The following is a 27,403-nucleotide window of genomic DNA, read 5'->3' on the forward strand; positions in this document are numbered from 1 at the left end:
CCACCAGGCCCCCAATCCCCATTTGTGCACTTGAAGGGTCAGAAGCCCAGAGGCCCCGCCCCACCAGGCCCCTGCCATCCTGACCTAGGATTCTGGCGGTGTGGGGGGCCCGGCCTGGACCACCACCGGGTGCGATCCACGCTCTGCTGAGTGAGGCTGGAGAGGATGCCTTGCACCCCGGTGCCTGTTTCTGTACCTGCTAAAGGGAGGTGATAACATCACCCACCTCGCGGGGTCCAGCACCGCGTGGGTGAGGAAGTGCTCAGGGCGCGGAAGCTGCTTTTATCACCCATCGCAGAGCAGCCTGGACCCTAGGCCTGGGACAGGCGAAGGCCTGCGCTGGCGCTGTGTGTGTGCACGTGCGTGTGCCCGTGCATGTGCGTGTGTGTTGCCCTCTCTGTGTCCCTCTTGCTGTAGGTCTCTGTCTGTCCTTCCCTCTCAGTTTCTGCCTCTCTCTCTACGGCCCTCTGTCCCCCTGGCTCTCTCCAGCCCCGTCCCAGCCGCCGCCCCGGCTCGTCCCCGGCTGAGTCAGTGTCTCCACGCTAAGCTCTTCCCTGCCGTTGTCATAAACAGAGCACTGGAAACAGTCGTGCCAGGTCCGAACACGCCGGCACACCCGCGCCCGCGGCCTTTGTTCTGACCCGGCGGGGCCCTCACAGCCGCAGCGGCCCTCCAGGGGGGTCGTGCTCCGGCTGGGCCCGGGGGGCCTGGCCCAGGGCCACGCGGCGAGGGGCAGCCAGGGCCGGGGGGTCTGCGTCCCCAGCTGGGCTGGCCTTCCAGAAGCTTCCACCCCTGCCCCGTGGCTCTGGGGAGGCTGGCAAGGCCTCTTCTGCGGCCTGTCTCCTTAGGGAGGTCAGCCCCAGGCAGCCTTCCTCAGACCACACCCTCCTTCGTCGGGCCTGCGGCAAAGTCAGCCGTTGCCTGTGAGGGGGGACGCGATGGAACCAGAGCCCCTTACCGCCCCCCCGCAGCTGCCCCCTGTCTCCACCAGCTGGCACCCGGACCCCGCCGGGGCACAGGGCTGAACCGTGGGTTCAGATCTCTAGTTCTCACTGGCGTGTGACCTTGGCCAAGACAGGCTTCCGTGGGCCTCAGTCTCCCCATCTATGCTGTGCGGACAGGGGAACCAGGAGCGAGTGATGTTTGTGCAAGGGCCGGCCGCGGCGGCCTCGGGGGAATGGTGCTCCCACAGTGGCGGCAGGAGGGGTCCCAGGTGGAGACGGACCGAGGTCTGGGCCAGGCCTTGCCCCTGGAGGCCGGGGGTGGAGGCCCGCCCACCTGGGATCTGTGTCCTGCTCGGTGGACCAGACCCCGGCATCCTGGACCCCTCGTCTGTGGAGCCCTGGGCAGATGTGTGTGCCAAGGAAGCAGAGGGTCTTCCTGCCCCTATTCTGAGGAGAGACGCCCCCCCAAGTCCTGGTGGCGTCGGGGCCCCAGCCTCAGCCCTGGTGTGGGTGGGTAGACGGGGGCCCGGAGAATGGGAGGCCGTGCCCAGGGTCACACAGTGGGACCGCGGCAGCGCCCTCTCCCCTCCCAGACCCCATCCGCCCCCCCACAGCCTGTCCTGTCTGTCCGGGCCCTGCCAGTGAAGGTGGAAAATTCCCATCCTGGATGAGCTCCAGGCGGACCGAGAGGAGTCACGTGGAGGGATCGACCACGGCCCAGCCTGAGCCCCCAGCTGCTCACCACCGGCGGGTCCAGAGCCTGGGCGTCTCAGGAACCGCTGCTCCCGGGAGCAAGTTGGCCTTCCGGTGCAGGGGCCCAGAGCCAGGGCCACCCAAGCGACCAAGGCTTATCACACCCTGAACCAGGAGTGGGCTCGGGGAGCCCTGCCTCCAGGAAAGTCTTTCTGATTCTGACATTCGAGGCCCCAATTCTCCCTAGCGTCCTGCCCGCCTGGACCCCGGGCCTCGAGCCTGGACAATGTCTGTTCTGCTGCCTCATGCTGGGCCCCCGGGATGGGGGTGGGGGTAGGGAGTGACCAGGACAGACAGGACAAAGCTGTGTGTCCCTCAGAGCTGGGGCCTGTGGGCCGAGAGGGCGTGCCCGGTGCAAGGCCGGGGCCCGGCAGGCCTCCCAGTCCAGCCCCATCGGCTCACCCAGGGCATCCCGGGTGCAAGGCTCCGAGCGCAGGGCTGGGTGGCCTTCGCTCCACTGCCAGTGCCCTGCCCCTGGCCTGACAGGCAGCAGGCACTCAGCGCTTGCAGGCTGAGCAGTTACAGGTGCTGCCAAAGGGAACCACCCTCACGCCCCTGCGCCGCCCCCGGAAGCAGATGGTCTGCCCTCAGCCGAGCTGGAGGACGGCGTCCTGGGAGAAGGCAGTCAGACCTGGGTTCGAATGTCCACTCTGCCCCTGACCAGGGTGACTCCGGGCAACTCCTGACCCCTCTGAGAGCAGTGCCGCCAGCAGAGGTCTCACACAAGCCACACAGGTCATTTTAACTTTTCTAGTTGCCACGTGAAGGAAGTGAAGATAATTAGGTGAGCTTAAACTTGGTAACACATTTTATTTAGCCAATATATCCAAATATTACCATTTCTACATCTTAATGTGAAAAGATCATGAAAGAGCTATTTTTCTTGCTTCTTTTCTCTCCAAGTCTTTGAAACCTGTCATGTATCTCACACTCAACGGCACACCGCAGCTCGCACGCACCATATTTCAAGCGCTCTCCTGCCTGCGGTGGCCTGTGCCCCCAGAGTGGACAGTGCAGGCTTCGTCCCTCCTGGGGACTCGTGTCGGACCTCCCTGAGCCTGGTGTGCAAGCCCCGGGCAGGGGGCCAGGCATGCGGTAGGTGCACAGGGCCTGGGAGCTGCCCTTTCTCCTTCAAGGCCCCAGCCAGTGGCCGACTTGAAGCCCCCAGACCCTCGCCTTTCAGACACTCAGAGGTAGGCCACTCTGCTCCCTCAGAGTGTCCAGGAACGGATGGCCTTTGCTGAGCCCCTACTGCAGGCAGCCAGGAGGCTCAGGGCTTGCTCCCAACGCAAATCTCACCCACAAAACAAACGGGCACCACGTGAGGCAGGATTAGGGGTGGCCCCTATGCCTGGTCATGTCTGAGCGGCTCGTGATGGGCGGGACTCAGTGTTCCATGGCAGCTTGGGGTGGGCGGGGGCCCGAGTGCGCGCAGCTGCAGCCCCCATGCCCGTGCCAGTGGGTCCCAAGGGGCTGGGCTCAGGCAGAGATGGGGCGGTGGGCGGCAGAAGGTCCTCTGTGCTCAGACCCACCTGTGCCTTCCTGGCCTTCACAGCGCTCATGCCTCAGCCCACAGCCCTCCAGCCGTGACCCCTCCTGCCGCCTCCGGTCTCCCCACCGTCCCGTTTGCTCCAGGCGCTCCCACAGTTCCTGGAAAATACCATCCACTTTCTTCCGGCCTCTGGACTTTGGTACATGCTGTTCCCTCCACCTGGAGCCCCCTTCCCTGCTCTCACCTTCAGGTTGGTCTGGGTCACTCTGATCCTCCCTCGGGTCTTAACGGACACATCACCCCATCAAGGAAGCCCTCGACAGCAGTCCTCATTCCGTTGTGGCGCCTGTTAGAAATGCCCTGCCTGGGGACCCTGAGTTTCTAACGGGTGTCCCTGGAATACGAGGTTCACCCCTGACTCTCATGCTTTCCCCCGTCCCCCTCCCGCACCCCATGGAAAAAGACAGTTGAGTTGGGGACGCATTCACATACCCCACCCCAACAAGCTCATTTCCAGGTAACGGGAGAGACGGGTAGGAGGGGCCAGGGTGGCCCAGCCTCGCTCTGTAGGGGAGAAAATAGGCTTGGGTGGGCTCCGGTGGCCAGAGGGTGGAGGCCGCCCAGCGTGAGGGGAGACCTCGTTGGTGGAGGGAGGATTAGGGTGGGCCTCAATTCCCCAGAGGAAGCACAGCAACTGGCCCCCCGAGGGCCCCAGGGCAAAGCCGGCACAGGGTCATCATAAGAAAGATCTCTCTTATGTGGAGTAGTAAGCTCCCCATCTCTGGAAGCATCCAAGCAACAGCACCAGGTGCTGGAAAAGGAGTTGGAACTTCGCACAGGTGTCGATTTGCGCCTTTAAAGGGTTTGCCTTCAGCTCTCAAGATTTAGGCGTGGCCCAAGGTCACAGGCAGGGCCTGATGGGGGCCTGTCCCACCCACCCAGGCCATCCCCCCTCTCAGGGCCAATCATTAATTGGCACCGCTCGAGTGGCTGCCTGCCAGCCCATGGCCCGGCTCCCATCCCATGCCCGGGGCACCTGCATGCCTCTTACATGGGCTGGCCTCGCTGCTCAGCCCGACTTCCTGCTTGTGAGTCCCAGGAGCTGAGCCCTGGGCGGAGCGAGGGGCCTGCTCAGACCACCATGACAGCACGCAGAGGGACTCCTGCTGCCTGCAGGGCTCAGCCCAGCTCAGCCTGCAGCCAGGGCCCTCCTGGCTGAGAGCTGGGCCTTCCCCGGAGGGCAGCGAGGAGCCGGGGGAGGGGGTGGGGCTTCCGGCTTGTCGGGAGACAGCCTGGGTGTTAGGAAGCCCACCCCCCCGGGGGGCAGAGAGCAGAGGGAACCTCAGGCAGGTGCTGAGCTGGCCCGGGGCTGACAGACCCCTGAGGAGGAAGCGCCAGGGCGTGGCTTCAGCCCCCCTGTGGATGACGGAGAGCCAGGAGGGGTGAAAAAAGCCTTGGCGGCCAGCGGGGAAATCAGATGTGAATAAGAAGGCGGAGGGGAAGGGCCTCCCAGGGTGAGAAGCTGCAGGAGGGAAGTGGCCCGGCAGGCTCAGCGATGGCCAAAGCTCTAGTTTCCAGAAGGGATGGAGGGAGGCAGGGGCTACTCAGACTCCAAGCTAGGAAGCTAACTTTATCCTGGGCAATAGGGAGCTACTGAAGGTTTTGGAGGAAGGGAGTGACATGGCATGGACGGGGTGGGGAAGGAGGCATAGGGAGGAACTGACAGCTGCCAGAGGAGGGCCAGGGAGGCAGGCCCGCAGTGGCCATGGGGCAGAGTGGGGGGATTGACAGAGGGGACAACCCCAGGTTTCTGCTGGACGACTGGGTGGTCAGGCCAGCAGGGGAGGCTGAGGATGGAGATTTCAGCAGCAAGATGCTGAACGTGTTGACCAGAGGCTCCCATGGGTCAGCCGCGCCGAGTGGTCCACAGGGGGCAGCCGTGCCGGTCTTGACGCCGGTGGGGGGGGTGGGAGAGCTGATTGGGGCGGGGCTGGGAAGGAGCAACCAGAGGCTAGAGGAAGCCCAGGTGAGCTGGGGCCCAGCCAAGGAAGAGGGTCAGTCGGCCACACCAAGGTCACTAATGGCCGGCACAGGGGTGACTGGAGTGAGAAAATGAGGGACGGGGACAGTGGGTGTGGACATCTCTGCCAAAAACTCTGCCTCTGAAATGCTCATGAAAGTGAGAGGGGGTGTCCTAGGTGGGCTCCCTAGAAGCAGAGCCTGAGATGCCTGATCCCAAGGGGAGCTCAGGGCATGAAGAATGTCACAGAGCAGCCCCACCTGCACAAGGGGACTTTATACCCTCTGCATCAGCCCGTCCTTGGCTGTAGGCACCCCTCTCTGTGGGCAGAGGGCTAGACTCCAAGAAGGAACAGCTGTGAGCTGCAAGCCAAGATCCTTACAGCACCAGGGGCTGCTCTCAGGGAAAGTGATGTGGGTCCCTACGCGGGGGCCGGTCGCTGGCAGGGGGACCTACGCCAATCCTCTGGGCTTTGGAGGGTGCATAGGAGCCCGGCATTTACTATTGGTGCTATTGGTGAACTCCCCGCCTGGGGCCTGACCCTGACGAGAGGATCAGAGTGGCCAGGTCTCCCTCACCGCCTATGTCTTGAGGTCCTAAATGAAGGGCAAGTTCCCACCTGTCCTCAGGCCACAGGACCATGTCCACTGACCGTCCCCCTTTGCACAGGGAGGCAGGGAGGGCTACCAGAAAGGGGATCTGAACCCAGCTCCCCCGTGTGGCCACTGGCCACCGCACAAGTCCCCTGGCCTCAGTATCCTCAGCTGTGCCGTGGGGATGGTCACAGCTGCATCGGAGCCCAGGGTCCTGGGGGGCGGGGTGGGTGGGAAGGGGACGGGCAGTGCCAGGCAGGCAGGTGGGCACCTGGCATGAAGCGGGCACTGGTGCCCATGCCCTCCCAGCTGCGGGGGACGGGGCAGGCAGTCCCACCCTCTCCGCTGGCACCTGGAGGGCGGAAGCTGCACTTGGGTGGCGCGGCCCTCGGGAGGGGGCGGTGCTACCCCCCGTGCCAGGTGCCACCCACAGGCTGCTCACCCAAAGGAGCCCCTGGGGGCTTTCCCCTGTGCCTCCCTCAGCCCCACGCAGGCGTTCCAAGCCCTGCAGAGCTCAGCTCTGGCCTCCGTCCCGCCAGCTGTGACTCCGCTCCAAAGGCCCAGGCTGCTTGGCCCTCTGGGAACGGAAGGACCTGTTGTGATCACACGTTTGGAGGCTCACCTGTGCCCGCGGGTTGGGGTCTGGAATAACAGGGAAGCCCTGCATGCCCGGCACTGTGTCCCCTTATCACCCTCTGCCCTCTGACCCTCACAATGGCCTGGGGGTGAGGGGTGGCAGGTGTCTCACCATCCCCACCCTCACTCGTTCAACAGCTGTTTATTAAGTACCTACTGCACACAGGCACTGGGAGAGGTGCTGGGGACCCAGACAAGGGCCTGCTCGCTCAGAGCTCAGGTTACAAACGAGGAAACTGAGGCCCCGAAGCCCCAAGGGCAAGACCCAAGGTCACACAGCGGCTCCAAATCAGGTCAGGCTCCGCAAGTCCCACTTCTCCCTTTCACTCCTCAGTCTCCTTCCCTGTAAAATGGGCACACGGGAGCCTCCCCCGGGGCCGTGTGGCCCAGGGACTGTGCAAAGCGCAGCGGGGCTCAGCCCACAGAAATCTGGATGTGCCACTGCCCACGGAATCGGAGGCCACCCCTCTCCCCCGTCCCACCCCCCCCCCGCACAACCCTGCCCTCCCTCCAGCCGGACTCCTCCCTGCCCCCACCTGTCACACTGCTGCGCCCTGCTGTTCCCTCTGGCCAGAGTCCCTTCCACTCTCAGAATCCCAGCTACAATCATACAGCGCTTCCTGTGGGCCGCCACCTTTCGCATCAAGCCCCCCAACCACCCCCTGCAGGAACCACGACATACCCCATTTCCAGACACAGACACAGAGACATGGAGAGACAAAGCCTCGTGCCTAGGGCCACCCAGCTGCTGTGCATCAGCACGGCGTGCCTCTAACCACTGCGCCACCAACCTGCCCGCTCACGTCCACACAGGACAGTGTCCCCCAGCCTGACAGCCCAGAGCAAGGGCCCTCGTCCATTCACACGGGCTGGCCCCTGTCGACACCTCCCTCGTTCCAGACGCGGCAGTGTCCCAGAGGGCCAGGCCAGGTCCGGGTCCGGGTCTCCCTGGGGTCCTAGGCCTCCAGCAGGCCACACCCAGAGAAGTGCTGTTACAGCAAAGAAATCAGCCAGCAGGTGTAGAAAAGCGAGCGTGGGCCACCTGGCCTGGCCTTCAGTGGGTGGCCTGGCCTCCAGGCACCCAAAGCCCCGAAGGCGGGGTCCCCGCAAGCCCGGAGGCGCCCTTACCTACTCGGAGCTCTTGCCCGAAGACAGTCTTCTCGCCGAGGGCGGAGCAGTTCCAGCGTCCGAAGCGGAACTGGTACTGGCACTCGTTGATGCCCATCTGCGCCCCCTCCCCAATCACGATGATGGCATCGGGCCGGCTCTGGCAGATGGCACGCTGCCGCGGGGCCAAGCCAGGAATCTTGTTGCAGATGATGTTGGCTCCCAGGGCCACGACGGATGACAGCGCTCTGTAGGGGGGAGAGGATGCCGAGGAGGTGAGACACCTTGGCAGGCTCCCGCCACCCCGCCCCTGCCACTCTCCCCACTCAGTCCCTCGGCCAGCAGACGTGTTCCAGGAGCCCACCTCGTGCCAAGCTCTGCCCGCCAGGTAACAGAGCCCAGAGCCCTGCCCTCAGGCACCATGTTCCACTGACCTGCACACAGGATTCCAGCTCGAAAAGGCACACACACCCGCGCCCCCCAGCCTCGAATCTGCAGGAACGGGATCGCAAGAACCACGGCATCACAAGTTCCATGAATCAACAGTCCCGTGGAATACAAGAACCGCGCCTCTCTGTGCCTCCGAATCAGACGCACAGACCCTTCGTGGATTTGACAGCTACCAGCTTGTGACTGTCCACAGCTGCCCCCAAGCAGCAGACCCCAACTCCCAGACAACTGAGGCTTTTCCATCACTTGTAGACCCCCGGCTCCCTCCACCCCAGGGTGCCTGGACCAGGCAGGCTGCGAAGTAGGCTGGGCAGGCCGGCAGCCAAGCCCACCGGGTCCTGACTGCAGCCACAGCCCGTGTGTGACCTTGGGGAGACATTCTGCCTCTCTGAGACTCAGTTTTCACACCCATGACATGGGGTATAAAACACCTTTCTCCCCCTCTCCGAGGGGAGGAAGCCTGCACACACACGTGGGGATGACTGGTGTTATTGTTTCTGGAAGACTGGGTGCACTCAGAGGAGGAAACAGGAGCTGATGTGAATTGAGCACCTACTGTGTGCTAGGCTCGGGTGCTTTATTGCAACATTGTATCCTCAGAGCGGTCCCCTGAGGGTGCCTAGTAATTAATCTCCCAGCACCCTGCAGGGACTGGGGGGCTGTTTCTCTCTTCCCCTGGGTGTCATCGGTGTGATTGTTTATTCGTTTAAGGAGGTGAAATTCACGTTGCAGAAAGTTAACCATTTTACAGTTCTGCGGCATTGCCAATGTCGGTCAACCACCACCTCTATCAAGTTCCAAGGCACTCACCACCCCCGAAGGCAACCCCTACCCCTTAGCAGTCACTCCCCTAGCCCCTGGCAGCCACTGGACATTTCATACAGATGGAATCATACAACATGTGACCTTTTGTGCCTGGCTTCTTTCCCTTAGTATAACCTCCTCAAAGTTCATCCTCATTGTATCATGAACTTCCTTCCTTTTTATGATGGCCAAATAATATTCCATTGTAATGCGAGATCACATTCTGTTTATCCCTTCATCACTGATGGACATTTGGGTTGCTTCCACCTTTTGGCTGTTGTGAATAACGCTGCTCTGAACACGTGCACACAAGTTTTCTTTGAGTCCCTATTTTCCATTCTTCGGGGCATGTACCTAGGAGTGGAATTGCTGGGTCACGAGGTCGTTGGTTTTGCTTTCTGAGGAACGGGCAGGCTGTTTCCCCACAGAAGCTGCATCAATTGTTTGGTTCTAAGCACCCAGGGAAGGGACAGCAAGCTGAAAGGAGGCGGGCTGGGTTCCGCAGACCCACAGCAACAGCTGGGTTTCAAGACAGAGTTTGGGGGCAAAAGGTGGGAGTGGGGAGGCCACGAGGGGCTCCCCAAAGCCACTGCGCAGGCCCTGGCCTCCTAGCACGGTGAGTTCCCTCCTTCTGCCCACAGCCTGCCAGCCCCTTTCTTGAGAGAAACGAGTCAGTGTTTTTCCAGGGCAGCCGAGCACCCACGGCCAGCTGGGAAAGTCCCCGTGTGGCCTGAGCCCACAGCACGTGCTGCGACCAGGACACCCCGGCGACACTCAATCCCCGTGGCCCGCCAGCCCCACCCGCTAATCTGGCCAAGACCCCCCTGGGTCTCCCACGGGCACCACGGGCAGCAACGCCTGAGGCTGGCGTGAAGGAAGAGCATCTGGGCAGGCGGGGCTGGGAGCGGGCTGGAATCTGGGGAATTCAGCCCAAAGTAATTGTAGCTGCTCAGAAAACCAACCCAGGGAAATGAGATGGATGGGAACCCTGCCGGGCACCAGCCTCCAGCCCTCCGGTCGGAGCCTGGATGCGAAAAGCACATTCCCCATGCCCAGATCCTTCCAGCAGGCTCTGGGCTGCCAAGGTCCTGCTGCCCAGGGTAAGAACCCTTGCTCCTGGGGGCAGAAGTTCAGACACATGGGGTCTAACTGGATGCAGCTGGGGGCAGAAACAGATTATTGCAGCCCTGGTCTCCCCTCTCCAGGCAGGCCACCCCTAGCACCCACCTCCCCCACCCCACCCTGATGGTGTCCCTGAGAGCCCACCTACAGCTCCCTGGGTTCCTTTGATCGGAATCTGACGCCTCCTAGGATCTGGTCTCTGACGACCTGCCACCCCTGCTTGCGCTCGTCCCTCTGCTGGCATGCTGGTCTCCCTCCCTTCCTTCTGTCTCGAAAACTCTCCTGCCCTTCCAGGCCCAAGGGCAAAGCCCCACTGGGCTCTTCCCCAGGCACCCAGGACACACATTGTGGGCGCTTGTCCCTCGAGTACCAACCTCACCCCTGGTCTCATGGTCGTTGTTTCCACCCCTGGCTCCCCCACCAGCCCACAAACACGTCGAGGGCAGTGCCAGGTCTGAGTTGGCCCTAGGGCCTCGGGGACTGGCCCGTGTAGCCGACCATGAGTGTGGAGTGGATGAATGAATGAACGAATGAATGACTACTCAGAGATTATGTCAAAAAGAGCTCCTGCAAGTCAATAACAAGAAGACCACATTTAAACGATGGGTGAAGGACTTAAACCTTTCTCCAAGGAGAGACAAATGGCCAACGAGCACGGGAAAAGATTCGAAACATCAATCATCATTAGGGTAATGCAGATCAGAACCACGGAGAGGAAATACCTCACACCCACCAAGCCGGCTATGATCAAAACAACAGAAAAGAGCGCACATTGGCGAGGATGTGGGCAAACTGGGACCCTTACGCATTGCCGGTGAGAATGTTAAATGGTGCAGCCGCTATAGACAGCAGCTGGGAAGTTCCTCACAAAGGAATGACCATAGCACCCAGCAATTCCACTCCTAGGTGTGTGTTCAAAAGAATGAAGGCAGGCGTTCCAACAAAAACCTGTACACAAATGTTCATAGCAGCACTAGTCACAATAGCCAAAAGGAGGAACTAACCCAAATGTCCGTCAACGGATGAATGGATAAACAGAATGTGGTCCACCCGGACAGTGGAATATTATTTGGCCACGAAAAGGATTGAAGTACAGACACATGCTACATAGATGAACCTCAAAAACATTATACTCGGGCTTCCCTGGTGGTGCAGTGGTTGAGAGTCCGCCTGCTGATGCAGGGGACGCGGGTTCGTGCCCCGGTCTGGGAAGATCCCACATGCTGCGGAGCGGCTGGGCCCGTGAGCCATGGCCACTGAGCCTGCGCGTCCGGAGCCTGTGCTCCGCAACGGGAGAGGCCACGACAGTGAGAGGCCCGCGTACCGCAAAAAACAAAAACAAAAACATTATACTCAGTGAAAGAAGCCAGACACAAAAGGCCACATATTGTACGATTCCTTTTCTATGAAATGTCCAGCAAAGGTAAATCCACAGAGACAGAAGCAGAGTAGGCCAGGGGCTGGGGGAGGGGCAACGAGAAGTCACTGCTTCCTAGGTGCGGAATTTCCACCTGGGGTGATGGATAAGTTACGGAACTAGATAGAGGTGATGGTTACACAACATTGAAGATGTATGAAATGCCACGGAATTGTATACTTTAACACGGTGAAAGTGAAGTGGCAAATTTTATGTTAAATGAACTTTGAACACGATTTTTAAAAATGCTCTCTGGGCTTCCCTGGTGGCTCAGTGGTTAAGAATCCTCCTGCCAATGCAGGGGACACGGGTTTGATCCCTGGTCTGGGAAGATCCCACATGCCGCGCAGCAACGAAGCCCGTGCGCCACAACTACTGAAGCCCACGCGCCTAGAGCCCGTGCTCCGCAACAAGAGAAGCCACCGCAATGAGAAGCCCGCGCACCGCAACGAAGAGTAGCCCCCGCTCGCCGCAACTAGAGAAAGCCCGCGCGCAGCAACAAAGACCCAACGCAGCCAAAAATAAAATTAATTAATTTTTTAAAAATGCTCTCTGTACACAGGACTCCCACATCCCCGGCCATAGGTGGGATCTGTGGAAGGGGACCAGAGGGGCCTTGCCCGGCTGGTACCCTGTATGCTTCTCCCAGGCGACGGGTGCTGATGCAGTAGGGGGATGGGAGCCCCCAGCCATCCTCCGGATGTCAGTGTATAGATTAGAGGTAAAACAAAAGCTTCAGAGAAGAGAGTCGCACCGTATATCAGGAGCAAAAATAATCAGATATGGTTGATAGTTCAGAAATGATTTCAACATTGTCTCCCTTAGAATGTGGAGATTTTTTTCCCCTAAAGATATTAAATATTCCCATTCTGAGCACCCGCCTTGGACAACACAGGCCTCCGCTGTGTCTCAATCCTCTCTTTGCAAGATAAGCCTTGCCATCCCCGTGTTACAGGAGTGCGGACTGGAGCTCAGAGAGGCTAAGGGACCTGCCCAAGGCCACACAGCCAGGTCTCTGCTTCCAGAACTCAGGTGGAGACAGCACTGTGGCTCAAAGCACAGCACACAGTAGGAGCATAATATAGAAGACGGCCTGGAGTGGGAAACTACACCCACTCTTCATTCTCAAAACACAGCTTACATCCTGTCCGCATTTAAAATCCTCCAGGTCACTGGTTAATTCGTGCAGGTTTCTGGACAGCTGCTGGTGCCAGTGGTTGAGCTCTGGCAACCGGTCCGGTGCCCCGTCCATCCCCTCTCCTACAGTCTGACCACTGGCCTCTCTGAACAGGCCTGGCCCGCCTCGCCCCAGGACCTGGCCTCACTACACCTGAAGACCTGCCCGCACTGTTCCTTCCACCCGGAGGGGAGGGGGCTGCAGATGTGAGTGGCGCGTTAGGAAACCGTCAGAGTGGGAAAGGGGTAAAAATACACGGCGTCTACAGAACTGATGCCCTGCTGGAGACAGGAACGGGACTCGGCAGCATTCTGGGGTAACTGCAGTTTGGGGTGAGGACATGCTATGGGCACTCGCAGCAAGGTGTCCCACCGGGTGGGCCCGGCTCTCACCCTCTGGGAGGCTGCCCGCCCAGGTGCCCCAGGAGAGGCTGGCAGGGCGGCTCTGCGTGGCCCTGAGCACAGAGAAGCCGGGCGGGGCGCTCGTGTTTCAGTTGCTGACTTTTTCCATGGAAAATTCTGCTCTGGGCTCATCTCCCTGCGCTATTCAGGGAGGGGCCTCGGGACACAGGCAAGATGCCAGGGGGAGTGGGCAAAGCTGAAAGTCTGGAACTTTCCTCACTCCTGGCCTGGGCCAGTCCCATGAAGGGAGCTCGGAGGAGGAGGGTTTCAGGCCCTGCAGACAAGAAGCCCCCACCTCGTCCCCGTCCCCGGGGGCTGTGGGCAGGGCTCTCCGATCTCAGACCAGAGGGCGCTGGGTTGGAGCCCGGCATTGTGCAAGGAGGGGGCTGCCACTGAACAATCGGAGGGTCTTTCTCCTGCCAGAGAGGTCCAAGTGGATGGAGCTGCCCCGAGGACGAGGGGGTTCCAGCGGGGCTGAGGGGCAGGTGACCACTGCCAGGTGACAGATGGGCAGAGAAGTGGCCAAGGGCAGGGGGGCGGGGCTTTGCTGTATCATTAGCTGGGTACCAGGCTGCCCACCTGGCAGCTCTGCGGGGAGGGGTTAGGAACATGAGCGCTGGTGCGGGCCAGCTTGTTTTGAACCCTGGCTCTGCCTTTTCCTAGCTCTGAGACCTCAGGCAAGTTTCTTAACCTCTCTGTGCCTCAGTTTCCACACCTGTAAAGTGGGAGTAATAATAGCCATGATCATCACAGAGCTGCCGGGAGGGGTGCTTGAGTCGAAGCACATGGCACTTCGTAGCTGGCCTGTGGCGAGAGGCCATGGACGTTGGCCATCATTAACTAACCCTCACTGCCTGAGACTGGAGCCCCATTACTGACCCTCTTTCATTGAGCCCCCAGGATCCAGCCCCCTTGTGGGGGGGCTGTTTCTATCAGGGGGACCGATGCTTAAACCGGCAACTCTGAAGCCAGTGGGTGCTCATATCAGCCACTGCATCCACCACCAAGGGGTTCATTCCTGGACCAGCTCTTCCCTCTGACCCAGCGATTTCACACTAGGGTCTATACGCCCAAGAAAAGTAAGCACTTACATCTGCCAAAGGACATGAACGCGGGTCTCCAGCTCAAACTGGGAACAGCAACCCAGGTGTCCATCACCAGGAGAATGAGAGATAAACTGCAGGACATTCACCCAGCCAGATGCGAACCGCTTACACGGGTGACTCCCCCAGACACCACGTGGAGTGAAAGACGGGAGAACGCCGATGCTACCACGTATAAGAAGCTCCAGGCAGGGGCTTCCCTGGTGGCGCAGTGGTTGAGAGTCTGCCTGCTAATGCAGGGGACACGGGTTCGAGCCCTGGTCTGGGAGGATCCCATGTGCCGCGGAGCAACTAGGCCCGTGAGCCACAACTACTGAGCCTGTGCATCTGGAGCCTGTGCTCCGCAACAGGAGAGGCCGCGATAGTGAGAGGCCCTTGCACCGCGATGAAGAGTGGCCCCCGCTTGCCACAACTAGAGAAAGCCCTCGCACAGAAACGAAGACCCAACACGGCAAAAATAAATAAATTAATTAATAAACTCCTACCCCCAACATCTTCTTAAAAAAAAAAAAAGAAGCTCTAGGCCAAGCAGAACTCAGAAGTCACCCTGAGGTGGGAGGCACTGATGGGGAGGGGCCGGGGGGAGCCTGCTCTGCTGGGGGCCCGAATGTTCTCTATCTCAAGCTGGGCAGGGGTTACACAGGTGCCCATGTAGGTGAAAAGGCATCAAAATGCCCATTAGAGATTTCTGCACTTTATGTAAGTTATACCTCGACAAAAAAGTAAACTGTTGCAATACAAAAGTTTACAGGGCTGGCAGAACAAGGCAAGAATACAAACTCCAAGTTTTCTTACAAAAATTAAAATAAAGAAAGCACAATTAAGAAATAAAATGTGTGGGGCTTCCCCAGTGGCGCAGTGGTTGAGAGTCCGCCTGCCGATGCGGGGGACACGGGTTCATGCCCCGGTCCGGGAAGATCCCACATGCCGCGGAGCGGCTGGGCCCGTGAGCCATGGCTGCTGAGCCTGCGCGTCCGGAGCCTGTGCTCCGCAACGGGAGAGGCCACAACAGTGAGAGGCCCACGTACCGCAAAAAAAATTAAAAAAAAGAAATAAAATGTGAACATTAAAAATCATTCCTGGATGCTTTGTGTGCCCGGCCTTGAGGGGTGCTAACCCCTCCTGCAGCACATGCTCCTGGGGGCTGCTGTGGGCTGGGCCCCCGCCCCCTGCAGGCAGAGCTGTGTTAGGCCAGAGTACAGCCCGAACCCAGGCTCAGAGGCCCGGGGATCCAAGGGCATCCTCAGCCTGGCTCTGCTGAGGGCTGCCCCCTGCCTGCCTGCCGCCCTCTGCCTCTGCCTGGACTCCGTCCAAATGCTGCCAGCCCGTCCCCACTGGGCCCTGATCCTCTGGGAAGCCTGAATAGAGAGGCAGGCTGACTCAGCAGCTCCCAGGGCAATAAGAAGCGTGGGCGCGGGAGACCCTGAGGACCGTGACATTGGAGGGAGCCCTTCATCAGTGGGACCGCACCAGGCAGGGCCCTTCTGCTCTCAGCCTGCCCCCGGGCAGCACTCGGGGCCAGGGGGCAGAGCTGCCCACCTGCTAGCTGTCCTCTGCCCCGAGGAGCTGGGCCCACCAGTGGGGCCAGACCCTGACGGGCAGCTAAGGCCCCTGTCTAGGCCAAGCGCCAGTCCTGCCATGGCCCAGCCTTAGGGCTCTTCCTTGGGGAACAAGAGCGGGGACCCTGAGGACCCAAGAGGGGTCAAGTGGGGGAGCCCGTGTCTCACCAATGCTCAGGATTAGAGCCACCCTGCCCCTCCCTGTCTCTGTGTAGGACACCCCTGCTTCGTTCAGGAGCTAACACCCTCCAAACCTGCCCCAGCAGCTAGGAGTCTACCCTAAACCCCTCATGCTGTTGGGCTCAAGGTGGCGTGAGCACCTACTGTGTGCTGGACTCTGGGCTCAGGGGTCCCCTCAGTAGCGGGACGGGGGGCAAATGTTGTGAAAATAATTATAATTATTATTGTTATTCCTCAGAATAAGGACTGAAAGGCCCAGAAGGTCCAGCCACCTGCCGAGTAGCTCATGGAGGGAGGGAGGAGGGAGGGAGGGAGGCAGGGAGGGAGGGAGGCAGGGAGGAAGGAGGGAGGGAGGAAGGAGGGAGGGAGGAAGGAGGGAGGGAGGGAGGGAGGAAGCCGGGACCAGGACCCATACATCCTGGCCCCAGACCGGTCAGTGTCTCATCACCCTGTCCCTGACCCTCAAAGACAGTTGGAGAGGTCACCTGTCCACCTGGAGAACCATCCTCCCCCATCGGTCCCTGGGGGCACGAGGCTACACTGGGAGGAACCTCCCAGGAGGGCTGCTGAAGGAGGCCCCCAAACCTGAGCCAGGCCCTCCCCACGCAGGCCGTGTGCTGCTCCAGGGTGGTGGCCCATCTCATTCCCCACTATGCAGTCTGCCTGGCCTGCGCCAGGCCCAGCTGAGCCTCAGTGGTCACCGTGGAGCTGCCGAATGAGTGGCGGACGGACGCATCAGCCAGTGGGACTCGTGAGGGCAGCTCGCGCTCAGCTGCTGGGGCCTCCCAGGACAATGACCCCGTGCACGTGGACAGCAGGACACTGCAGCTGGCACGCTCTCAGCGGGGCGGGGGACCCAGGCGCACCCCGTTTTCTCTTCGACTGTTACAGGTCGATAAAGAGCAGATTTTATTCCCACTTTACATATTGTTGAGAAACAATATGTTTCTCCGGATGAGGGCCGAGCACGTGGATCCCGGGATGTGGGCAGGGTGCCGGGATTATGGGAGTGAAGCCACCCGAGTGCCCTCGACAGGGCACGGATCCCCTGGCATCGGCCTGTCCTCCTACTTAGAGAGCCAGCCCGGGTCCACGTGACAGAACAGCCTCTCAGGCCCAGAGGAAGCCCTGCGCCATCTGATCTGTCCTCAGGGCCTTAAAGCTATGGCCACGGATGCGGTCGCAGGAGCCAGGCACCTCCACCTCGGCATCTCGTTTCTCCTACAAATTCCCGAACAAGGACCCCACAGACCACAGCCCGGGATAGAGATACCCCCGCAGAGGGCAAACGGCCTACCGCGGCATGGACCCCCAGCTCCCTCTCGCTGGACAGAACACCAGCTCTAGTGCAGCCCACCCACCCCCAGGGCTCTGGGTTGGAGCAGCCCCTGCCCCTGAAAACCGCATAATCCTGGGCTTGTCCCCGAGGCTAGGACTGGGGCAGCACGCCATGGGGGAGACTAGGGTCTAAGTACTTTCCGGAACCCAGACCTCATGACTCAGCCCACTGGGCCTCAACACCCCAGCCCCCTCCCAGAGCCCCGGGAGCCAGGAGGGGGTCGCTGGGGGACATCCTGCTTTCCTCCTGGGGAGGAGGCTTGTACCACCTTTGGGAAGGTGAGCAGTGATGAGAGAGGGCTTCCGCCGGCAGCCCAGGGCTCCCTCTGCCCTCCGGGGCGGCCCACCCCAGCCCCAGTCTGCCCCTCCGCCCTGCCCCCGTACCAGCAGGACATGGCTTCAGGGCCTGAGCCAGGCCTCCCGGCCCGGCCCTGGGCTGCTCCTCATTGGCCCTGGGTGCTGTCAGTCTTGAGGCTGGCCCCGGGCACACCCCTACCACTCACTCTTACCCTCCAACACTTGGCTTTCCGCCTCTGCACCTTCACCCTCCAGTTCCTCTTCCCAGACCTGCTGATCTCACCCTGGCAGAGACCCTCCTCCGAGAGGCCTTCCCACCCACCAGACCCCCAGGGAGCCAGGACTCTGTGCTTGACTCCCTCAGCCTTCTCCTGATGCCATTTGGGGCAGGGTCTGTCCACCACCACCAGCTGGGGGATCCCCAACATTGCCCAGCACCCAGCCGGGCTCTGAGCTGCCCTTGGACGTAAGCACCTCCACCCCCATGGAGGTGGGGACAGGCGGGCCGAGATGGCCAGATCCCCAGCCTGCCTGCAGGCCCCCATCCCTGGCCCGGCCCTGGCCGCCCAGCTGCCCAGGGCTCCTCCAGCCCACGCTCCTGGCCGGGTGCTTTGTAATTCTTCCTCCTCAGGCATCCTCCGGCAAAATATTTGAAGAATGTTCTAATTATCTGCGATCAGCCAGGGAGGCGAGCTGGGGTCCACTTGTCCAGGAAGTAACTCCGCAAATACCTGGGAGGGCGGCACCTGGCCCCCACGCCCACCCAAGGCTGCATCCCTGCCAGCCTCTCCCTCAGGTGGGCAGAAGTTGGCCCAGGACATTACAGCCACAGATGGCCTGGAAGAGGCTCTCCACCGGCTCTGGAGCCCAGCAGGGCCCCGTGGGCAGAGTGGGGGGCAGGGGTGCATGCTGGTCTCAGTGCTCCTGTTTGTCAAATGGGACAAGAATGTCTTCCAAGTCTGGGGTCACACTGCAGACCCCCTGGGCCACCATCACAGTCCCAGAGCCGGCACCGCAGGGTCCCCACAGCCTTCCCCTGTCAGATGGATCAGGATAGAACGGAACAGGAGGCTGGGGGCTGATGCAGCCAGTGCAAGGGCCCAGTGGCACGCAGGCCACCTGCCCCTGCTCTGATCTGCCTTGAATCTGCACATCTCCTTCCCCAGCCGGGGTTCTAGGCCAGCTTGGGGGAAGCATGGGGCTTGGGGACATCCCCAGACCTCAGGAAGGCCACTCCAAGGCTGTTCTGAGACTGTTTTCTCATCTGAAAATCGGACACAATCAATCCTCTGTTGGCAAATGGCTTCTCCCTCTACTGGGTCAGGAAGTACCTGAACCCCCTGGGACGTGGCCGGAGGCGGTGCAGGGAGTGGAGCCTGTGCAGAGGGCAGGCCTGATCGCAGCCTGCCTGACCCTCTGACCTGTCGCCTAACCTGCCCAGTCACAGAGCCTGCACTTACGGGGGCGACAAAACAACACCCTTGTGAAAAAAAAAAATCCAACGAAACAAAAAGACCACCCTTCCTGAGCAGTGTCCCCCACCCTGTCCTACTGCATCCCCATGGGGTCTCTTCAGGGTGGGCCTTGCCAGCCCCCTTTACAGATGAGGAAACTAAGGCTTCAAGAGGACACCCAGCAGGGAGCCCCGTGGTGCTGGGCAGGGAGGAGGGTGTCCCAAGCAGCCTGGAGAGAGGTCTGGAGGCAGGAAGGGGCCCAGCTGGCCCCCCCGCCCGCCCTGGCCTCAGTTTCCCATCTGCAGAGTGAGGGGCTGAAGCGACAATCTAGGTACCTGCAGCTGTATCCTAAAGAAGGTTCTCTGGGTTGGGGTCCTGTGTTCGAATGCCGCTCAGCCACTGACTCTCACTGGCCTCTGGGAGCCTCAGTTTACCCATCCGTCCAGCTCGTGGGCAGGGCCTCCTGTGGGCTGGCTCCCTGCACCCGAGTCTGGCCCTGCAATCTTTCCAGGCCACTGCTCCGCTCAGCTCGCTGCCCGCAGCGTTCCCGGGGAAGAGAGCAAAGCGTCCGCCTGCTCCCTCGTGCCCCCGGCAGGCAGCTGCCAGCCCGCCCTCCCCACATAGCTGGCATTCCTGGCCTGGCATCCTGGGACCCCACCCTGGTGAGAAACCAGGCAGTCTGAGGGAAAGCAGGTGGCAGGCAGGGGGTCTTGGGCAGGGCTGCGGCCACCACCATCCAACCCCACATCTGCCGAATCTGTGAAGTCGGAACCTCACCTAGTCATTGTGACCCTACAACTTCAGGATGTTGACCTCTGACCTCAGGAACTTCCAGACCTCTGCTGGGCATTTAGGCCCATCACGACACTCCTGAATTCCGACCACACTGGACCAGCAATTCCCCCTCCAGGGCCACCCTGACCCCCTCCAGCAGCCAGGCAAAATTCAAGGCCCAGCTTGGTACCCCCTCCTCCAAGAAGCCCACCCAGGTCTCTCCTCTGTTCTCCCTTCCTCCTGCCCAGCATGGTCACATCTAGCCAGGCTCCTGAGGAGGCCTTTAGGGGCTATTCAGCAATACCCACCTGGCCAGGACACGGCCACACTTCCTGCATCCTCTGCTGTGCCCTAGACCTTCCCTAGGCCTTACCCCTGACCTTTTGCCTCGCTCCATGTACAGGAGGGGATACTAACACCCAGAGGTGCCAGAGCACCTGAGGTCCCACAGTGAACTGAGGCCCGAGCAGGGATGAGACCCCTGGCCTGGGCCTCGGCCTCGGCCCCGATGCCCCAGATCTGTTGGATGTGGGGGCGCCTGCGGGCCCGGATGACCAGGATGCCAGTCTGAAACCTCAGGACAGACGGATGGACGGACAGGCGGGCGGAACAGGTGGGAGGAGGCTGGCAGGCCCCACTGGCCCATGGCTAGGCTGGGAGTCTCAGTGCCTAGTGGCTTGGCCAGCACTCTGGCCTTCCCGACCACTGCGGACCTGGTATGAGCAGCGGGTCTGGGGGCCAAGGCCCTGTGGACAGTGGGAAGCGAGCCATCCCCTCTGTGCAGACTGCAGGGCTGAGTCCCTGCCCTGGCACTGAGCCTCAGGCAGGCATCCTGGAGGGTCCCTCTCCCAGGAACAGATGAGGGTGGGACCCTGCCTGGGCCACTCAGCACCTCAGAGCGGAGTGTGAGTGTGAGTGAGCCCAGCCCCCTCCAGGCTCTCCCCCATTCCACAGCCCTGCCCTCTGCTCTCACCGAAGCTGGGGCCCTCTCTGGGTCAGAAGCCCCTGCACAGTGCCCTCACCACCCACCTCTCTCTTCAAGCAGCCCACTGCTCTGGGCTGCTCCCTCCAAGAATTCCTGGGCCCCCGGGGCCTGCCCAGCCAAGTGCCTCAGCTTGGGTGCCTTTTGGGATGGGTGCCCACCCTCTCCAGGAGAAGCCTCCTCCTCACGCCCCCCCCCACCCCCTTCAGCCTGGCTGTGATGACCTGAACGATCGGTGAGCGCTTCCTGGGGCTAGAACACCTCCCCGAGCTCAGGGGGCCCCAGGGCTTGACCCAGGTGGCCCGGGGTCCTGAGCACCACCCTTGCCTTCCACTGCCAGCCCCCGGTTAAAGGAGAAGGGCAGTACCTTGTCCCCAGCCACCTGGCAGGTATTTGGTATCAGAGCCCAGAGCAGGACCGGGCTCTGCAGCCGTTCTTCCCGCCTCCGGCTCTGCCCCAGGCCCTGTCTGTCTCTTCAGCGTCCACCCGCCCACGGCCCTGCCAGCCTCCTGCCTCCCCTGCTTCCTCCCCTTTTCCCCCCTCCCCCAACCCCCACAGGAGTCCCAACCGCAGAAGGAAGGTCAGGAGTGGGCTCTGGGTTACGCTCAGACTTGACTGCAAACCCTTGCTCTCCGCTCCTCTCTGGGACAGGATGGGAGACAAGCATGTGGCCCAGGGGGTCAGCCAGAGGCTCCCCTCCGACGCCCACTCCTCAGGCAGAAGCTAGACATCGAGGACTTCCCTAGGCCATGGAGTCATCAGCGCTCGGACCCTGCCTCACTCCTGGAGCTGCACAAAAGGAAATAAAGAAGGGCCCGGGAGGGGGGGGTGCAGGGGGAAGGTTCCACTCCTTACACAGCTCCAGGAGCTGCAGCCTGGAGTGAAGCCCTGCCTGACCACACAGCCCCGATGTGGCATTTCCAGGCCAGTGTCTCCGGGGTCCCCCGCGCCCTGGGTGATGAACCCAGAGTCCCTGTGTGCTCCGAGCTACTGGGGACAGGGTGAGTGACCAGAGCCCAAGGCTGCTGATTCCCTGTCCGGTGCACCTGGGCTCCTGCCCCGTCACCCCGTGCACACTCCTTGAGCACCCTGACGGCCCGGCGCCTGGCATCCCAGCCTATCTCATGGACCTGAGGCTCAGGAGGGCCGCCCTGGGAACCTGGGCATGCTGGACACCATGCTCCACCGCCAGGGCAGTGCCACCATGAGGGGTGACGCCGCCAGGGCACTGCCAGGGGCTTGGTCCATTGGGGCCACCAGGCCGGCACTTTAGCCTGCTGCAGGGCCCAACCCAGGCAGCCGGGGCACAGGACACAGGACAGGCCCGGGAAGATGGGGACAGCAAGGTGATGGTTCCGGCTGCTGCCGGAGGGGGCATGTCAGCTGCACCTGGAAATTCCCAGCACTCGCAGCCACTCACCCGGGCAAGGTGGGAATCTGGGGATTCTGGCAGTCATCCTGGCACCCAGACCACCCCGTGTCCACCTGCGCCAACACACCTGGGACCTGGAGGCCTCTGCCACCACCGGGCAGTGGGCCCTGACCAGGTCAGCGGGCCTCGCTGAGCCCCAGACACACAAGCAGCCATCTGACCATCCAACATGTGTTTACTGGGAACCAACTGAGAGCCGAGTGCTGTGCTGGGCGCTGGGGGAGGGGGCAGCGGTCAATCCCACAACCGCAGGCCTGGCCTCTCCGAGCCTGGGTGCTGACAGGGCTCCCCTCCCACACTCGGCCTCCCATCAGCCCTGCAGATCCCGCCGGGGAAATCCGCCCCCTCCCCTCAGCACCCCTGCGTCTGAGGCCAGCGGGACCAGCCTCCTCCCCTCTCCCCTGTCGTCCACGCTGAGCCCGGGGGCTTTCCTTAGCTCTGGATGAAGCTGCCCGTCCCAGCCCTGCAGCTCCCCAGGCCTGGGGCAGCTGCCCTGCCAACACTCCGACCTCACCTCCCACTGCGCACCCCACTCTAACCAGCCGCCACCCACTCCCCGTCCCCCCAGCCCCAACCCCAACATCCCCGTCATCCCGCTGCCGCCAGCAACGCCACCCTCCTTCTCTCCGGCACATCCTTTAGGACCCAGTTCAGAGGTCACCTTCTGTGAGAGGTTTTCCCTGGTCTACCCTCACTGCACACGGACTACTGTTCCTGCTGTGGGTACCACAGGGCTTTGCATAATCGTGGGGAAGGAAGGGGGCTTCCCAACTCCACCTGCACACATGGCCAGTCGCGTTCCCCTGGCACAGGGGCTGCAGGGGGTGCAGCTGGTGTGGAGAGCAAGCTGGGACTGCTGGGGAGGACGGGCGGGAGGTCAGCAGGGGAGAGCAGGGCCCCTGAGCACCGAGGCCTATCACCTGGAAGGAGAAACTGAGGTCCAGAAAAGGGGAGGGTTGCCCACAAGGTTTCCTCAAGTCTATGGCACAAGGCACCATACACATGCTGCCCCGGCAGAGGTCACCAGCTGGCCAGCTGGGCCACCTCCTCTCTGCTCAAGCCGGTCTCAGAGGAAGAAGGTCAGGGCCCATGGCAGAGAGGGACCCAGGGCAGGAATCAGGGCTCCTCGGCTCCCCCGCACCTACCAGGAAAGCTGTCCCTCTGGCCCCAAATCCAAATGTGGAGGCAGCCCTGAGCCTGAGAGTCGGAGCCTCATGACTCCTGGTCGACGGACAATTCTAACCAGCTGGGTTAGCTGGTTTCTCCACCCATGTGAGGTTACAGGCAGCGAACTAGAAGCAGTGGAGTTTGCTCAAGGCAGGAAACCTGCATCAGCAGAACGCCATGAGAGGCAGCACAGGCCTAAGGGTCAGGCAGATCCAGGTTCGAGTCTGGGCTCAGCCCTGTTGCGCGGGACCTAGAGGGTTATTCGGTGCTCTGACCTTCACGCTCCTCCCAAGTGGGAGGCCCTTGCTTAGCTCCCCTTTTCTGGCAGCCTGGGAGGGAGCAGATTCAAAGCAGACCCCAGACGTCTGCACACATCCACTCCACGAGAGAAAGCCTTTCCAGGGGGGCCTGGTCCTGCAGAAGTGGAATGCAAAGCCCTGTGTCCCCAGTCGGGGGCCCAGGGGGCAGGTAGTATGTTCTGGAGGAATTCCTATTCGAAAGGGTTTTGCAGTTTGGGACAGTGAAGGCCTAAGTCTCAGCTCCGGATCCCTCGACACCCTGGCCCTTGGCACCCTGGCAGCACTGCCACATGCTACGGGGAGGGTGAACCCCGCCACCACCAACCCTTCCAAAGGCTCCTGCCAGGGGCCTGCTCCTTCATAGCTCCAGCTGGACATGGCAGCAGGGCTTTCTAGCACAAGGAATACCTCTGGCCTGGGAGGCACGTGGAGAAAGGTCGGGAGCAGGGATGGCCATGGGGGGTGGTTCCAGAAAGGGATGGAGGCCCACAGGTGTCACTGGGGTGGGACTGCCAGGGGCTGCTGACTTGGGCTCTTCCAGACCACAGCTGATGCCAGGGAGCTGCTTGCTGGGCAGGGTGGGGTACCCCCTCGGTCCTGCTCCAGGCAGCCGGCAGGCTTTAGGGTCTGCAGCAACAGTGTCTACCTGGGGGCTGCAGAATTTTAGTGTCTTCTACTCACAGCCGCAGATGGAGCCCTTCTGGCATCCCCAGTGCCTCAGAGGCCACTGCTCCGGCCCGAAACTGGGAGAGGCATCAGTGGGCAGGGGTCCAAGCCCTGCTCTGTGTTCCGCTGCTGAGGCTGTAGGATGACCGGCCCAGGGCCTCAGCATCTCCACCCACGGAGCAGGCCATCCACACCACATGGCTGCCTTACACAGGGAACCAGGAGTTCTGGCTTCCTTCCAGGCAAGGCCTTTCCCCATCATCCCGAGCCCTCACTCCTGCATCTGCTTGTATGCCTCCAGGGCTGGAGAGCTCACTGCCTCCCTGCCAATAGGGGGGCTGGCCCAGAGGATGAGGATGCCCTGGGTGGGAAGCAGGACCGGGAGGGGGCCTGGGCAGGCGGAGCAGCTCTGTGATGGAGACCGGGAAGATGGAGAAAGGGAAGAGGAGCGCACCTGTGCCCACCCCCACCCCACCGGCTGGCCCGAGGGGAGGCCCCTGCCCTGAGCCAGGGAAGGAGGACAAATGGTGGTTTTGTCCTTGGCCAGCCAGCGGCCCGCACCACACAATGACCCTTTCATCAGGCTGAGGGAGCCCTGGGCCGGGGTTTCATCTGACAAGGGAGGGCGCCGGCCTCCTGTCCCCTTGCTGGGGGAGTTGGGGCGGGGGGGAGGTGAGCTGTGTCTGAGCTGGACCCAGGACCATGCAACATGGAGGCCTCAAGAAGCCAGCTGAAGCCCCTCCATCTGCCCCAGGAGGAGTGAGGCCCCAGGCGGTTAGGGGGCTGGCCACAGGCCACATGGAGGGGCCTGTTCTGGGTACCCCAAGTCCTGAGCTGACAGAGGGTCTGCATCCCCACACCCAAGGCCTCCACCCCACCTCACCCCTCGTCTGCCACCGCCCGCAGGGTCCTTCCAGGGCAGTCGGACCATGGCATTGGTCCAGGTCCCCAGCCGAGTTTCGGGCTCCCCGCAGGCTGAGCAGCCCTGGCCCCCTGCTCCCCAAGGCTGGCATGAGGCTCGGGGGGACACAAGTGTGTGGGGAGGGCAGAGGCAAGGAGTGCAACTTGCCAGACCTGTGTCCGTGGTGTCCCCAGAGAAGCCCAATGAAACAGTGTGCAGTCAGGGCATCAAAAATCAAAAATCACCCTCGTTCGTGGTGACCCCCCCTCTCCAGGGCACCTCCAACAGCTGTCTGTACCACCCCGGAGGCCCCAGAGATCCCGGGACTCCTCTCGCTATTGGACCAGAGCCGGGAGGGCTGTTACCCAGAGGTGACCTCAGGAAAGGGCCTCTCTCCTGGACCCTGACATTCTTGTCTGCCCACCTCAATAAGATGCTGAGAGGCTCCCTGGAGAGAAACCCTGGGTGGATGTGTTTGCCAGTGAGTATCGTTCCTTCCTCTAAGAGTCTCTGTTGTGCTCCTGTTTAGTCTGGACAACTCCTATCCATCCTTCAAAACCCTGTCTAAGTGTCACCTCCTCCAGGAAGCCCTCTGAGATCCCCTAGAGAGTTCATCACTCTCTACTGAACAAGCACAGACACAGGGCCTCCCTCTGTCACGGGTGGCCAGCCTCCCTGCTCCTAATAGCTGAGAACGACCCCATCTTCTGAGCACTTACTGTATACCAGGCAACCAGCAGAGCTCATCTCAGCATTTGCCTGTTGAAGTCTCACACCCCCTCTAGGTTACTGTTCCCATGGCCCCCACCGTACGGAGGACACAGCTGAGGTTATGGGATGTACCCAGACAGTAAGAGGAGGAACGGTGATGTGAACCTGGTGTCTGCGTCACCATCAGGCCCCTTGGCTTCACAAGGACCAAAGGGAAACGTGGTTAGAAAATGGGCCCTTCTCCTGCGGGCCGCAATACATAGCTGCAGGACCTAACGCAGCCCTGGGAGGAAGCATTGGGGGACCCACCTTCCCCTCCTGACCCTCCCGCCCCCCACACATAAAGTCGAAGGAGTCATGTCCCAAATGCACCCCTTCCCCCTTTAACTAGTGGCTGACGAGACACTCATACGTCAACGATGTCTCGAAGTTCTCTGTGATCAGAGCAGTTTTATTCGTATATCTTGAGCTGGGGGTCCCTTGGGGGTTGAGATTTTGTCAGGTTCCCCAGCTCGGCTCACCCGTGTGCACACCCCTCCACAGAGCCACACGTGCTTTTGAATCCCAGTGGCGTATGGGCCTGACCTGAGCCTGTGCTGGAAGGATCTTCATTTCCAAGTGACCGACGGCAAGCATACTGAGGCCCAGAGAGGCCCGTGGACCTGCTCGAGGCCACACAGCAGAGTTCCTCCCGTACCGGGACACGCACAGTCTCCTAGGCTAGGAGCTGCTCCTCCCCAGGGCAACCTGTCCCCGCCTGAGCCGGTGGCCCCATTCTGCCCCCACGTAGGCTGCGATACCATGGGAGTGGGCCTGATTCAGCAGCCCCCTTCCAGGGTCACGTCCACAGGGCTTCTGGAACTGCGGTTGGCACCACCAGTAAAGCCACAGCGGCAGAGCCGGGAAGAGGCCCCGCCTTGGCAGGGCAGTGGTGAGCGCCCTCACCCCCACGGCCAGGTGGTCGGTGAGTAACTGCCCCGTCACCATGACTCACTCTGGTCCCCAGAGCAGCGGTCACCATGAGAAACTCGTACCGGAAGATCTGGGGGGATCACTGCAGCCAGCCCCACGTCTGGGAGAGGGAGGCCGAAACCGGAAGGGACCTGCCCAGGACAGTAGGTCAGCCTGGTCCTGGCATGAGGCCTGAGCCTGGCCCCCAGACCCACCGAGCCGGCACCGCAGGCCCTCCCCTCGGCCTGCAGCCCCCCACCTGCCCTCCCTCAGGCCCTTGCTGATCCTCACTGGCCCTGAGAGCGCCGGCTCTGACAACAGTGGAGAGCCGCGCTGGCCGGAGCTGCCTCGGATGGCCAACCAGGCCAAGCTCAGAGTCCGGCAGGGGCTCGGGGCTCTTCCAGGCCAGCACACCCGTCCGACCAGATCAGTGGCAGCGGCCCAGGCATGCATCTGGGATTCGCTGTGCACGGACCACAGCCCGGGATGCGGAGCCAGGAGAGCAGCCCAGATGAAAGGGGCAGGATCAATTGTCCGCCAGTGTTTGTGATCCCAGCAATGGATGCCTTCTGGAAAGTTCTCTGGGGCAGAAAGAAGCCTCTGCCCAGGGACCCCTCCTGCCCCTGGCATCCTCAGATCCCCAGGGCCAAGCTTTGGGAGCATTCTGAGAAGG

The 27,403-nt window shown here is 61.5% G+C and overlaps 1 protein-coding gene across 2 annotated transcripts in view; it reads right to left on the reverse strand.

Moving 5' to 3' along the window:
- WNT7B (Wnt family member 7B) overlaps positions 1-27,403 on the reverse strand; it is a gene marked incomplete at its 5' end in the record, with an annotated part of 50,301 nt that overhangs the window by 15,610 nt on the left and 7,288 nt on the right. For both annotated transcript variants that reach the window (XM_082666873.1, XM_082666874.1), the window contains one exon: positions 7,567-7,793. In XM_082666873.1, coding sequence (XP_082522999.1) covers positions 7,567-7,793 — 227 coding nt within the window. The remainder of the gene's footprint in view (positions 1-7,566; positions 7,794-27,403) is intronic.

Source organism: Grampus griseus (assembly GCF_964374135.1).
Source record: "Grampus griseus genome assembly, chromosome: 11".
NCBI lineage: Eukaryota > Metazoa > Chordata > Mammalia > Artiodactyla > Delphinidae > Grampus > Grampus griseus.